This window comes from Mastigoproctus giganteus, chromosome 14 (assembly GCF_048544385.1).
Source record: "Mastigoproctus giganteus isolate SK-2022 chromosome 14, ASM4854438v1, whole genome shotgun sequence".
In the NCBI taxonomy this organism is placed as follows: domain Eukaryota; kingdom Metazoa; phylum Arthropoda; class Arachnida; order Uropygi; family Thelyphonidae; genus Mastigoproctus; species Mastigoproctus giganteus.
In genome coordinates this window covers 98,072,743-98,088,656 of record NC_143588.1, presented here as the reverse complement: position 1 = coordinate 98,088,656, position 15,914 = coordinate 98,072,743, and the positions used below count along the sequence as shown (strand labels likewise).

At 36.5% G+C, this 15,914-nt stretch overlaps 1 protein-coding gene across 2 annotated transcripts in view; it reads right to left on the bottom strand.

Moving 5' to 3' along the window:
* The window catches only part of LOC150075423 (serine/threonine-protein kinase Doa-like), a 195,194-nt gene that overhangs the window by 156,345 nt on the left and 22,935 nt on the right, over positions 1-15,914 (bottom strand). For both annotated transcript variants that reach the window (XM_090389233.1, XM_090389234.1), the window contains exon 3: positions 7,195-7,453. In XM_090389233.1, the coding sequence (XP_090245359.1) occupies positions 7,195-7,453 (259 nt within the window). The remainder of the gene's footprint in view (positions 1-7,194; positions 7,454-15,914) is intronic.

Below are 15,914 nucleotides of genomic sequence, written 5' to 3'. Positions count from 1 at the left end.
TGATGCAAGAGAGCAAGTTTATGCAGCATCAGCCAAAAAAAAAAAAAAAAAAACTCACTTCCACTTCACCCCTCTGTTCGTTCAAAATACCTGTCCAGCTGAGCCTTAAACTTATTTAGGCTATCAACCTCCACCACAAGGGATGGAAGTCTGTTCCACCAACCAACCACCCGCTGGATAAAGACAAATTTCCGCACGTCTATCCTACATCTGTCTTTCCTCAATTTGAATTTATGCCCTCTCAGGTGATTTTTCTGAGCTAGAGGAAGAATCCCATCAGCGTTGAGCATGCTTAAACCATTCAAGGCTTTATACACCTCTATCAGATCACCTCGCTGGTGCCTAGTCTCCAGACACTGTAATTTGCAAAACTTAAGCCTTTCTTCGTAAGAGCACCCCTTTGTTCCATTCACTAATCTTGTTGCCCTTCTCTGTACTCGTTCCAGCAGCTCTACATCCTTCTTGAAATGAGGCCTCCAGACCTGTATACAGTACTCTAGGTGTGGCCTGACCATTGCCTTATACAATGGAATAATCACCTCCTTATCCCTGCTGGAAAAATTCCTGTATATCATTGACAATACTCCATGAGCTACTCTTGCAGCCCGTCTGCACTGCTCAGAGAACTTCATATCTGCCTGCACAACCACCCCCAAGTCCCTTTCATTCTCTACCACTGTCAGTGTAGTACCACAGAGTTGATACGTTGCTCTGGGGTTGCTGTTTCCCATGTGTAGTACTTTACATTTGTCATGTTAAACTTCATTTGCCACCTCTCAGCCCATCTGCTCAACCTTTCCAGATCCTGTTGCAGCAGCATAGTGTCAGTAGTGTCCTTGACAACCCTGCCAACCTTTGTATCATCTGCAAACTTGGACATTGGGGTAAGCTTGATATACCATCATCAATATCATTTATAAATACAGAAAACAATAATGGACCCAACACTGAGCCCTGAGGGACTCCACTAACAACATTAGTCCACGATGAGCAGTGTCCATTGATTACCACTCTGTCTTCTCCCCCTCAACCACCCCTTTATCCATAGCAGCAATTTGCCTCCAATGTCACACTGCTTCAATTTGTGTAGCAGTCTTCCATGTGCAACAGTATCAAAAGCCTTTCTAAGATCCAAGTATATAATATCAAAGTTATTCCCTGCATCCAGTTCTTTTGTGACTGCATCATAGTATCCAATCAAATTGGTCAGGCAAGACTTCCCCTTAACAAAACCATGCTGTGTCTGAGCTATAACTGAAGTCTTTTCTTAATGATCCTGCAGTGCTTCTTTAACCAATGCCTCCATTAATTTTCCTGGAACAGAAGTTAAGCTCACAGGTCTATAATTACTTGTGTCAGCCTTTGATCCTCCTTTGTGAATTGGGGTCACATTTGCACATTTCCAGTCTATGGGTACCTCCCCTGAGTCCAAGGAAGCTCTCATAATTATGGCTAAGGGTTTGCTTACTTCCTTTGCTGCCTCCTTTAATATAACTGGATAGATCCCATCCACCCCGGGTGCCTTTCTTGTGTTTATCTTCAACAGTTTCTCCTCCACTTTACTCCCAGTTATTTCAAGTTTCTGTAGCTTACTGCTAGAGTTGAATACACCTCTGGCATTCCCCTTGCTGAATAACTCCTCATGTGTGAATGTCGATGCAAAATATTCATTTAGTTTGTTAGCTACCTGAGCAGGATCATCAAAGTTGACCCATCAATATCAAGTGGACCAATCTGATTCATCCCCTTCCTTCTAGAGTTTCCATAAGTAAAGAACTCTTTGCTGTTTTTCTTTGCATCCCTTGCCAAGGATTTCTCGTAATCTGCCTTCGCCTGCCTAACCTCCTTTGTAACTTGGTTGCATATCAACTTGTATCTATCATAGGCTTCTGTGTCGTGTTAATTTGTAAGTATCCCATGCATTTTTCTTCTCTGCCATATGCCTCATTAGTTCATCTGACATCCATTTTGGCCTAAACCTTGAACAATATTTCTTAGTTGGTATGTAAAGCCTAGTAGCTTCCAAGATAAGTTCTTTGAATGCTTCCCATTTTGAATTTGCTGTTGGTAACATCATCAGTTGGTCCCACTGTATAGAATTTAAATACTGTCTCAGTCCATCGAGTCGCCTTTACGGAAGCAATAACCCTTCCCTTTACCCCTAATGGTAGTTACCTCTTTCAGTAAATCCCACTTCAGCACACTGTGAATAGTGTGCACTGTGAACAGCATAAGGCAATGTTTCAGGAACTGGAAAGACAAGGCATAGATACCTCACATATTATGATTTTGAAGAAAATATGAGAATGCTACCTTCTTTATTAGACTAGACAAAGACAGTAGCAAATTTAAAATCAAGAAAGGAGTTCGACAAGGAGACACAATATCTCCAAAGCTGTTTACTGCTGCCCTTGAGGAAGCTTTCAAAAGATTAGACTGGTCGCAGAAAAGAGTCAATGTGAACGGAGAGTATCTAAACCATTTACGATTTGATATTTAATAATTTGTTATTAAATATATATTATATAATTATATTTAATAATTTGTACCTCCTCTTACCCCTATTATTGTGAATTACTGAGGTTTTACTATGCATTTATTTTTCAGTTAAAGTGATGGGCAAAAGAAAAACCCTATTATTAATGGAACTAATTGGAGAAAGCAATGTCTGAGACATTAAAAGTAACACTGCCACCATTTGGTTTCTTTTTATATGATCATCAAAAGCAATGTATATGCACTTAGAAACATGAAACTTACCTCATCCAACAATTTAAGATTTTTCAAACTTAGCTCATGAATTTTATTTTTAGATTGGAATTTGTATATAAATGTAACATTCATACATTTTGCACAATTTATTCTAATAAATGTATCCACATATGACTTAAGTCAGCATCCTTTTAGTATATTATTATTATTATTAATAGCTACATGGTGCAAGGAAGCCTGAGGCTTATGCTGCACCAGCCAAAAAAAAAAAATTCCCGTGTTACCCTGAGAGAGAGAGAGAGAGACAGACAGACAGACAGAGAGAAAGAGAGAGAGAGAGAGAGAGAGAGAGAGAGTCACCAAGGAAGAGAAGAATGATGATATCCAGCTCAGGACCCTGGGTGTGCCAAGCCCATACTCACCAGATGTGAGCCTGAAGATCAAAATACCATAATCCCATTATAAATAGGTGAGCTGTTAAGATGAATTTAAAACAGCCTAATGGTTCTAAGTTTTTCATTTTAGGAAAATGCTTAGCAACTTTTCCTGTATTAAGTATTTTATAGTTCAGATTTAATTTGGTTTCAAGTACTATTTATAACAAAAGACTATTTAAGATGTGATTAAATACAACTTTCAATCTTCAGCACACACTAAGAGAATGCTAGATTTTTCAATTTTACTAGGTTACCACTTCACACTTATGTGCCAGACCCTGGTGCACATATTTTTAAGAGATCCTAAAATAAAGTTGCATGCCCCCCATTTCTAAGGTAGATAGATTTCAGACATTCTACCTGTATCAAGATGTATATCAATGACAGTATCTCAATTAGGACTGCTTATAAACATTTTAGTGAACCAAAGGGAAAAAAAATTTAAGGATTCTTAACTTAGACAATTCATGTGCGCATACACACACAAATTGAAAAAGGAAGATTGCAGAACTAATGTGTTGAAATTTGCATGCATCCAGAGTAATTGATTACCAAAATAAAATTAAACTTCCATCTGGTGCTGTTAAAGTGACTAGTTTGAATAAATGGCAAATGAAATGAGTAAATTATTTTATTTTTTTTAGGGTAAGTTCTGTTTCCTAACATTTTGCCAATGCTAACTTTTCAAGATGCTGTATCTCTAAATTTATTGAAATAGGAAGATGTAATTTCATATTTGACAATAAAAATTCAACAAACCTATTGATTTAACATGTAATGACTAGTTAAAACTTAACTAGTAATATTCTAACTGAAACACATGCAATAAATTTCAATAATAGTCGAGTTAATTTTTAATCGCCCTTTAATTGGTAATTCTAAACACTAGTTAATTAGATGTGGAAGTTACTTATTTTTGGAACAATATGTTAATCTAATTTTTACGTTGAAATAATCAATGCTACCAACTGGAGAACTAATATTTAACTCAAGCAGAAATATTGAAAAATAATTTCTGAACTGTTAATATTAACATGAACTGTGGTTCTGAATATTATACGGTTTGCTGGTAAAGAACGCAGAAATACACAACATGAAAAGATGTCCACAAGAAAATGTCAGTTCCAAAAAATGATAACAACATATTAAGATTTAACTGAATTTCTGTTCAAATTTGCAAAACAAGATACATGCATTCAAATAGTAAAATGTGTTATTGCTCATATCAACTGGGTATAGTCATCCACATACCAACTGAATGTAATTACCAAATTCAATTTCTAGTGAGAAACTGGATAATTTTGGGGTATACAATGTATTAGAAACTGAACATCGTAAACTTATTTTCAGTTATTTACAACTGAATACTAATGAATGTTAAAACAAACATTTATTTTTAACTGTGTCTCAAAGAAAAATAGAATAAAATTAAATGGAATCTAGAGGAATTAACTCCACCAGCATAAGTGGCAGAGAATTGCTACCATATTCAACCTTTAACATAATACTATTCCAGTATCAGAAGAGCCTTAGAAATAGAATAGTCTTTAGAAGGTTTTTAGTACACATGAAAACAGATAACTACAAACAATCTTCTTTAATATGAATATTAAATAACAAAGCTATACTAGAATGCCTCTAATTTGAGATATGAATAAGCAGAAATTGTGTACTACTGCTGTGCATATTAATCTGGAATGGTTATTCTTCAATGAAAGAGCACTTTTCAAATGCAAAAGTTCACTACAATAGCTTTTTTTTTTCAAATGAAGTTGCAGAAGATAACCATCAAGATATTCCTCATATCAACATCTGACATACTACAAAGAATTAAATCAGTAAAATTATACTGAAACTATTTCACTCAAAATATTTCCAAATATTTTAAAAAACTGCTCACATCATTTGCTTCTCTTTCTTGATAAAATACAAACCTCACCATTAAAAAAAAAAAGTGACACCTCATTGTTAAGAAAAAAAAAAAAAAAATCACTGCATTTTAAAACCATATATTATGAATTTATAATTTAAGTTAAATTGTGATAAATTATGCCATTCCTGAACTTCAGATCACTAAAACCAGTAGTCTGCATGAAAGGCAAATTGGCAAAAACTTATCCACATCAAGTGTGCAATTTCATATCCACCAACTTTCACAAATTAGAATCCAGAAAACTTTTAATACAGCTCAGTCTTTCAGTCAGAATCCTTCTTTCTGTTGTATTGTGCTATATTAATGCATGTCACATGATACATGATTGCAGTCACTGTGAAAGGTAATAAACCATATTCTAAAGCTATTTGCTTCATATATATTTTTTCTAAAATTATTTTCCCCTCACAGTATTAACTACTCAACATTTTTTGTATTCCATGATTTTTTTTCAGTGAGGAAGAAGCCCTGCAACTATATACAACATTAACACATACAAAAAGGCCAAAATAACAAAACCTTAGTTCTTCAATTGGAACAGTGGTAGAGCATCATTTAAAGATGAACTGATCTCAGGATGCATTACAATATGACAAACCAAATTCCATATTAGTCACCAAACAATAAATATAACAAATACTGAATAAAAGCTGTGGCCTTAATTTTTGTAGATAAAAGTCCAGCCAATATTTAGTTTACATGTAATGTAAATGCAAACATTACAATTTTAAGTGGAGAAAATCAATTTAGGGTGTATTTTTCTCTAAATCAACATCTACAATGCAAATTCAACTTTCTTTTTTTTTTTTTTTTTTTCCCACATAATGGAAAACAGCCTCCCAGCAGACATTCCATTTATTGCTGACACAGGATATTAAAGCTTAAAGGTTTGCTTACCTCTTTGGCTTCTTCCTTCAATACAATTAGACATTCTATCAGCTTCTGGTGTCATGTTCACTTTTAATTGCAGTAACTCATCGACCGGTACAATACCACCACTTTGCTTATTGGAGGCTTGAAGTGGTGAAACCCATGTTTAGTCTCTAGAGCAAAGTTTCCGGCATCCCCCCCCCATACTTTACTTTCACCCCATGCACGGTACTAAGTACTATAGGTTTTGATACCTTTCGTGTTTGGGGTTTCCATAAAAAAAAAAAAAAAACTTTTACTTCTAGTCCCTTTTCTGGTATCAAAATGATTTAACTCCCAATTAATATTACAGTAGTTAGATCATTCATGTTTAAAAAGTCCCTCCCACATGAATGTAGACAGATGCAAGATATTTATTTGGCTTATCAGCAACCAGTACAGGCGTATCAACACTGTTACATAGATACCAAATGAACCAATATGGGTGATTCCTTACATTTTCACTGCTAACATTACTGTTCTTTACACTCTTAACCCCCCAACCCAATAATTCATAATCATCCCATATATCTTTCTTTTCTTCTAGTAATTCAAATTTTTTAATTCAGTAAATTTTTGGAAGTCAAAGCTGACTTTTTTAAATCAATTAAAGGAATATGTTCATCAGCATTAGTAAATAACAGAACTACTGAAATATATTTTCCCATTCCCTCAATTTTACTAAAAATGTTTCACTTCAGGTTTATAACAATGAGATTTCACTGTGTTAAAAAAAAACATACAATGACACACGCCACTCTTTTCACTAAATAATCTCTACAGTCAAAATATTTTCCATAAACGACTCAAAACAGAATGAACAAAATGAATAAAACCTCAGGTAGAAATCTCCTGTTTTTACTTGGTGTCCTTAAGGAACAATACCTGATCTACACAAAATAAAAAATAACAGGACCAAAAAAAAAAAAAAAAAGCCAAAGTAATTATATCTACAATTAATTGGAAATTCAAAATTGCTCTAAGCTCCTTTTTCTTGAAAAATTACAGTGTGATTGATTTTCAATACTACAAAACAGGTCAGAACAATAAAAACCATTCAAAATAAAGACTTTCATTGAATCCATCTGAAGTTTAATAAACATTAATAACATTTGGCTAAAATTAGAGCTTTATATGATACAAACAAATCTAATGATTTCAGTAAAAAAAACCAAAAACATAAACAAGAATGAGAATAATCACCTCTGAGCTATGACTTCTGGAATGGTGCTTGTGATGTCGATGATGCCGACTGCGATTTTTCTGATGTCTTCGCAGATTACTTGAATTATGACTGTCAATACTATCAGAAAGATCTGACGACTGTGTATCACGTATATGTCTCTTACTTTTCTCATGTTGTCTATGATGTCTGTCTCGGCGACGAGAGCTGTGGATTTCTGACTCTGGAGTGTAATCCCGACGAGCATGATCACTTTCAGGATCCTTGTAGTAACGAGCACTATTAAAATATAAAATGATATTTTTTTTATTATTACAATTTGGTAATAATAATTGGAAAATCATGGGTGCTACACGATGTTCCACTGAAGTATTTAACCAGTGCAAACAATATAAAGCATACTCTCCCCTTTCTCCATACAAGCTTTGGTCATTCTGGACTCTTCTATATAAATAGAAAAGTTCATTACCACTCTTCTATATAAATAGAAAAGTTCATTACCAAATTTGTACACTGCAACTTAGGCAGTGCATACATTGCATTGTAAAATATCTATACTTCAATTAACTCAAGATAAATGGTGTGGGGTGATATAAACATGAATATTATGCCAATGTTTCCCTTCTACCAGCCAGGTTCAAGATTGTGACAAGTTGTCACCCTGTTTATTGTCCAAAATGAAGGACACACACGTGAGTGGATGCTGCTATTGTATTTATTGAAGTGATAATAACAACTGAAGGATCAAAAATGCATTAACAGTTCCTTCTGTTGTGGAAGACCACTGATCCTGCCAATGAACCATTAATAAATCCCAAATTTGAGCTTTTTCAGATTTTGGAAAAGGTAAGGTTGAATGTAATATCAATGAAGGTAACAGTTAAACCATGGTGCGGGGGGGGGGGGGAACCCTAAAGATTAAATAAAGGTCAAAAAGGTCAACTGGCAGAAATCCAGTCTGTAATGATAGAGTTAGTAGAAAAAGTGCAATGGGCTTGGCATTATAGAAAGAAGCATAGAATGCCAAATGGATTGCAAGCAATTTTGAAAGAGAACCTTTTTTGCATGACTAAATGCAGCTCTAGCACAATAAGAGCATGTGGGATGAAAAATCACTTTATATAATAAGCACAGAGTTTTGGAACTAAGGCCCAAGGACCACCATGAGATCCAAATCAACAACAGTGAAGTTTTTAATTTTTGCATGAAGATAGTCCAAATGTTTGTTAAAGTAAAGGAAGGATAGGCAGGACAGGAAGGAGTAATGCTCTCGATAGGAAGCACACTGAATCTAAGGCAGTGCACACCCAGATGATGATGAGGTTGTCCAGTGCAATGTTAAGTCAGTTTGGTGTGATATAAGCAACGGGAAACTAAAATAAGAATAATATTCCAAATGTCACAAACAACTACACAGGCAGGTAGAGTGGGCCAGTAGATCAGAATGTCTTATAAATGGGAGAGGTTCACTTTCAAGATATTGACTGTAACCTGTAGGCTAGTCACACACACGCACACAGTAGCAAGTTAGAGAGACAACTCTTGGTCTCATTAGCAGTGACTTCTCATGCATAAAGTATATCCAGATACAGGAACCACTGTGTGAAAGTGAACATAATATACTGATATGGGATATACTTATAAGTGCTAACAAGTATAAGGGGAAGGATTCTGCTTTCATAAAGGTGACTACGGTGGTCTTAGACAGGTTTTAAATTCCTTTAAGTGGGATTAGCTGAAGCTGTTACCAACTGCAAATTTTATATGGGAAGCATACAGGGAATAATTAAATTAAAAACCCCTCAATAAGACCAAATAGGCGTGACGTAGCCGAGTGGTCAGGAGCCAGAGTGCATAGCACGCGTTCCTTGAGTGGACCAGAGTTCAAGCCCGTGACTACTAAATACGATAAATATTTGTATTGATTTATTGTAAACTCTACTGACTTGGTTGTCGTGCCGAAGTATAAATCAGGGGAGGTACCCATTGACTGGAGATGTGCAAATGTGACCCCAATTCACAAAGGGGGATCAAAGGCTGACACAAGTAATTATAGACCTGTGAGTTTAACTTCTGTTCCCGGAAAATTAATGGAGGCACTGGTGAAAGAAGCACTGCAGGATCATCTAGACAAGACTTCAGTTATAGCTAGGACACAGCATGGTTTTGTTAAGGGGAAGTCTTGCCTGACCAATTTGATTGGATACTATGATGCAGTCACAAAAGAACTGGATGCAGGGAATAACTTTGATATTATATACTTGGATCTTAGAAAGGCTTTTGATACTGTTGCACATGGAAGACTGCTGCACAAATTGGAGCAGTGTGGCATTGGAGGCAAGTTGCTGCTATGGATAAAGGGGTGGTTGAGGGGGAGAAGACAGAGAGTGGTAATCAATTGACACTGCTCATCGTGGACTAATGTTATTAGTGGAGTCCCTCAGGGTTCAGTATTGGGGCCTTTATTGTTTTCTGTATTTATAAATGATATTGATGATGGTATATCAGGCTTAATGTCCAAGTTTGCAGACGATACGAAGGTTGGCAGGGTTGTCAAGGACACTACTGACACTATGCTGCTGCAACAGGATTTGGAAAGGTTGAGCAGATGGGCTTCGAGGTGGCAAATGAAGTTTAACATTGACAAATGTAAAGTACTACATATGGGAAACAGCAACCCCAAAGCAACGTATCAACTCTGGGGTACTACACTGACAGTGGTAGAGAATGAAAGGGACCTGGGGGTGGTGGTGCAGGCAGATATGAAGTTCTCTGAGCAGTGCAGACGAGCTGCAAGAGTAGCTCATGGTGTATTGTCAATGATATATAGGAATTTTTCTAGCAGGGATAAGGAGGTGATTATTCCCTTGTATAAGGCAATGGTCAGGCCACACCTAGAGTACTGTATACAGGCCTGGAGGCCTCATTTCAGGAAGGATGTAGAGCTGCTGGAACGAGTACAGAGAAGGGCAACTAGATTGGTGAATGGGACAAAGGGGTTCTCTTACGAAGAAAGGCTTAAGTTTTGCAAATTACAGTGTCTGGAAACTAGGCACCAGCGGGGTGATCTGATAGAGGTGTACAAAGCCTTGAATGGTTTGAGCATGCTCAATGCTGATGGGATTCTTCCTCTAGCTCAGAAAAATCACCTGAGAGGGCATAAATTCAAATTGAGGAAAGACAGATGTAGGATAGATGTGCGGAAATTTGCCTTTAGCCAGCGGGTGGTTGGTGGGTGGAACAGACTTCCATCCCTTGTCGTGGAAGTTGATAGCCTAAATAAGTTTAAGGCTCAGCTGGACAGGTATTTCGAACGAACAGAGGGGTGAAGTGGAAGTGGTTATTTTTATTTATTTATGTTACTTTTTTTTTTTTTTTTTTTTTTTTTTGGCTGATGCTGCATAAGCTTGCTTTCTTGCATCAAATGCCTCTACTAATGCTAATGCTAATGCTAAAATGCAATTAAGTCTGTTTTCTAATAAAAAGCTGCCAAATAAAATTTTATAACATTAAAAATAAACAAATGTTACCTATACAAAAAAGAAACATTTCTTCTTCTTCACCCACATTTCCTTCTGATAACAGAACATTGGAGCTAACAGCACATTGAGATCGGATGTTTACATACAGTGCAGATTACATGATTTTACATTTATTTTAAATTAAAAACCCCTCATTATGGCTCCTAAAGTTAATAAACATCATACAAAGAAGAACAACATTAAAGCTTAATGACAAACTTGATATAATCAAAACTAACATTAGGGTCACCCGGAAACTTAATTCATATACCTAAGTATATTGTGTCTATAAATTGCATGCATTCTCTGGCTGATTTGCCTGCTTTGCTGTATGAAAAACCCCAGTTTCTGGGGAAAAACCTTGCTGGCTACACCTGAGACCGACTAATTCAGCCACGGATTGGAAAAAAAAAAAAAAAAAAAGCCCACACACGTTCCTGGCATCATCAATGAGATTTTAACCCAGGCCTTTTCTACCCGGTGTGGAGAGAATGGTGACGATACCACTGTGCTACCTACGCAGACTAAACTTGATATAATAAAGAAAATAGAATGGGGCATAAGCAGGAGTGTGTTAATGGATTGTCAACACATTTGTTTTTTTATGTGCAGTTAATAAAATTGCATTCTTAATCTCTATTTTTTACTTAGCCTCTATTTCTGCATTAAATTAACAAAAGAATAAAAACAGTTTTTCTAAGTTGTTTACATACACTCCCTCGCTCTCTATGGGATTAAGGTCAGTTGCAATTGTTATACCAGTTCAAAGAATCTTTTGCTACAGCATACAGTAATCTATTTTTTGTGACATTTTATATTAAAAATAAAACTTACTAGATAGAGGAAAAATCGAAATAAAGGCACCTTGAATCCCCAAAGATGCCATTATTCTGAAAGTCTACTGTACTAAGCTTTTTATACCAGCAAGAGATGCTGTTTATGGTTAAGTTCTAAATGGATGTCAGATGAACTGATCTGACTACTGAGAGAGAAGAAAAATGCATGGAATGATTATAAATTGGCAAAGGGCATATGGAAACCTATAGTAAGTACAAGCTAGTCTACCTCGTCACTAAGAGGGATTAGGCAAACTACAGCAGACTGCAAGTCCTTGGTTAAGAATGCAGAGAAATGTACTAAAGAATTCTTTGCTTATAATAACACTATAAAGAAAAGGATAAATTGGCCCACGAGGTATGAGCAGCATACCTACTGAATGTAGGTGCAAAATATTTATTTAGATTGTCAGCAACCTGTTCAGGTTGCTGACAATCTAAATAAATATTCTGCACCTACATTCATGCATGAAGATGTTTTTTTCGAATAGGAACACCAAGTTATAACTGGAAGATCAATAATTTTGTTATAACTGAGAAGGGGAAAAGAAATCGCTAAAGCTAAAAATGAATAAGGCACCTAGAGCTGATGGGATCTATCCAGTTATATTAAAAAAGCAGCAAGAGTTAAGCAACCCTTGGCCATAATTATGAGAGCATCCTTGGATTCTGGGGAGTTTCCTACAGATTGAAGGTGTGCGTACTCACATGGGGGGATCAAAGGGTGATGTTAGCAATTATAGACCTGTAAAGCTTCACTTTTGTTCCAAGGAAAATAATAGTCTATGATTAACCCTTTGCCTGTCCACATATATTTTGCATGTACTAAGCCATACATTCGTTTGAAATAGTTACTTTTATCATGTTGCATGGCTCTCTAGAGTAATTTTTTTACGTATCTAGTAGGTCAGGGTACATGTAACGGACCAAGGATGTGTGCATCTCATATGATGCACAGAGCGTACCCAGAAACATTTATTATCCACCCGCTTTGTGCATCCCATATAATGCACATTAGAATTAACGCCGCCTCCCACTTCTTTGTATTATATTCGCACCAAACAGTTAGAACACGTGCACAAGTGGTCCAGTGTTTGTTATTACCTTGCTGTAATAAGTTCTAAATATGAACCCTGCAATGTTTTACGGTTGTTGTTTTGGTTTTTTTTTTTTTTAGGAGCATTAGCAACTAAGGCCATATTTCTCCGGGATATGCGGTGGTCATTCCCTGATCTTTCCGTATCCTCCATATTTGGTGGTGACGGGCTCGAAACCCGGTCTAATCAAGAAGCGTGTGCTATGCACTGCTGCTCCTTCCCACCTGGCTACGGAGGCGCCAATGTTTTACGGGAAAAGAAAACAACCGACTAGCGATAAAGAAAGTAGTTCTGAGGATGAGATTTTTTATGATGGCCAATATTCCGACAATGGCAGTGAAGATGAATATGTACAGTCTAATGAAGAAAGCGACTCAAACAATTCTCTCTTCTTTGGAGTCATCTGTAGATGAAAATGTACAGCCTAACCGCAATAATCCACAAAATATGGCTACATGGGGAAGCAATTTAAGAATCACCAAGAATTAATTTCACGGGAAATTCTGGTGTGAAAATACGTATTTCTCCAACCAATGGTATCGTGCAACCAACTGATGTTTTTGAGCAGTTTATTGACGAGGAAATTATAAAACTAATGGTGATCGAAACAAATAAGTATGCACAGCAGCATTTAGAAGATATTCTCTTAGACGTACATCACGTATGCAAAGATGGTCCGATGTAACAGAGATCATCTCTTGGCGTGATTTTTGCCACAGGCCTTATTAGGTATCCAAATCTAGAAGATTACTGGAAGAAAGATGAGTTATATTATCATCCTTGTTTGCACAAAATTGGTATGAGCTATAACAGATTTACCCTGATTTTGAAAAACTGGCATGTCGCAGACAATCAAGCAGCAGTACCGTACCTGGCAACAGGTTATATAAAATTTCTAATTTCACAAAACTCTTTATAAAAAAAAATTCAAGAAGTTTATATCCCCGATGAAGAAATTTCCGTCGATGAAACTATGATTTCCCACAGAGGCAGACTTTAAAAACTCCACCATATTTCAGATAATTCACATTCTTGCGCTTTGTGAATCAGATGTGATGCACACTGAGTTGGAAGATAAACTATAACACATTTAGATCGAAAAACTGAGTAAGTTACAGACGTTTATCGAAAATTTAACGTATTTAAAACTCCAGCAAGTGTGTATCACATGTGATGCACAAGCATATAGAAAATACGTCGTATGTATCACATGTGATGCACGGGACAGGCAAAGGGTTAAAGAAAGGATATTGCAGGATCATCTTAACAGGAATGGAATTATACAGAAATTACAGTACAAGTATGTTGTGGGAGAAATCCTGTCTGACATCAAACTGATTAACTACTATGACACAGTAACAACGGAACTGGACAAAAATAATTTTGACATATATTTAGATTTCGGAAGAGCTTTTGACACTATTCCACACGAAAAACTGCTGTACAAATGGAGCAGTATGGCATTAGGGTCAAGTTACTGCTATGAATAAAGAAATGGTTGAATGGAAGAAGACAGGATAGTTATAAATGGGTACTGAACCCCTTACTGTTAAATGGTATTTATTAATGATATTGATGAAGGAAAATCTAGGCGGATGGGCCGAGAAGTGGCAATTGAGGTTTAAGGTTGGCAAATGCAAAGTATTGCATATGGACAGGAGTAATTCCTTAATAACACACCAATTAGGTGGCTGCACACTCAGGGTGGTGAACAAGAGACCTAGCGGTAATTGTAATTCCGACAAAGTTCTCTGAGCCATGCAGCTAGGGGACTGCCTGAACAGCTCATAGGGTTCTGTTAATGAAATACAGAAAGTTTGCCACCACGGAAAGGTGGCCATCCCATTTATGGCATTCTGACTTCCTCAGACAACACACACACACACACATACACACAAGTGGATAAACTCAAGTTGAAAAAAGGATGGCTGAAGGACAGATGTGCAAAAATTTGCTTTTAGTCAGAGAGCAACTGATTGTTGGATCAAAATAACAGCTGGTGTCGTGGAAAGCTTGAATAAATTTAAGAAAGAATTAGCGATATTATTAGAGAGGATGGACAGATGGGGTGGGTAGCGTTGTTTATATTTTTTGCTGATGCTGTACAAGCTTGCTTCCTTGCATCATTTGCCACCATCACCAACATTAATATACAAGGACCGTTCAATAAAGAATGAACATAATTTTTCGTGAACAACAGTACCACTTGCGATTTCTAGCTGAGGTGTGGAATTTGACCAAAACGAGCTGCATCACATAGCAACTGCACAGTTGACTCATGCACATGGTGTAACCTTGGCAGCTGGTCAAGTTTATGCCTCTTCATTTTTGCCTACATAACAAATGGGCATGACATGCAAGGAACAGTATGCTGCTCTCAAATTTTGTTTCTGTTTCAAGAAAACATTAGTTGAAGCGTATGAAATGTTAAGAGGCTTATGGTGAATCTAAGCTTCCATATAACAGCTCACAGGTAGTTTAGAGTGTTTAAAGATGGATGTGATTCAATCTCAAAAATCAGCAGTCCTAGAGCTTCAAACACTGCTATAACCACAGAAACCACAAACACTTGCTTCTGTAATCGTGAGAGAAGATCATGTATAACAGTAAGGTAACTGGCAGGGATGTTGAGAATATCAGTAGGAAACATCCATTACCATTTGCATATGACAAGTTTGTGCATGCTGAGTTCCAAGACTACTCACACCTGAACAAGAGCAAGTTTGCAAGGAGGTTTGTCAGGAGCTGCAACAGATGGTTATCGAAGATGGTGAGGTTCTGCACAAGGTGATAATGACAGATGACATCTCAAGAGGAAGCAACACAGCTCTGTTTGGAAGTTTAAAGTTAAAGGAGCTACAAGAAAAAAAAGTTTCCAGTCATCAGAATACATTGGAAAGACATCAATCACAGTCCATCCTCAAATGCATGTCAAAAAATGGCTTCCACCACATTTTTGAAGAATGGCAGAAACACTGGAGTAAATGCATTTCATTAAAGAGGGAATAATTTACTCCAGTGTTTCTGCCATTCTTCAAAAATGTGGTGGAAGCCATTTTTTGACATGCATTTGAGGATGGACTGTGATTGATGTCTTTCCAATGTATTCTGATGACTGAATTATGATAAAAAAAATTATGATAATTCTTTATTGAATAGCCCTTGTACTACTATGATAAAGACAAACGTGGTTATGTATCCAGGACTATTTAGAAAACAGAACACAAATTACCACAAAACAAATATGGCAAATTTAATTCTTCAATTATGGTGACACTTGTTAAAG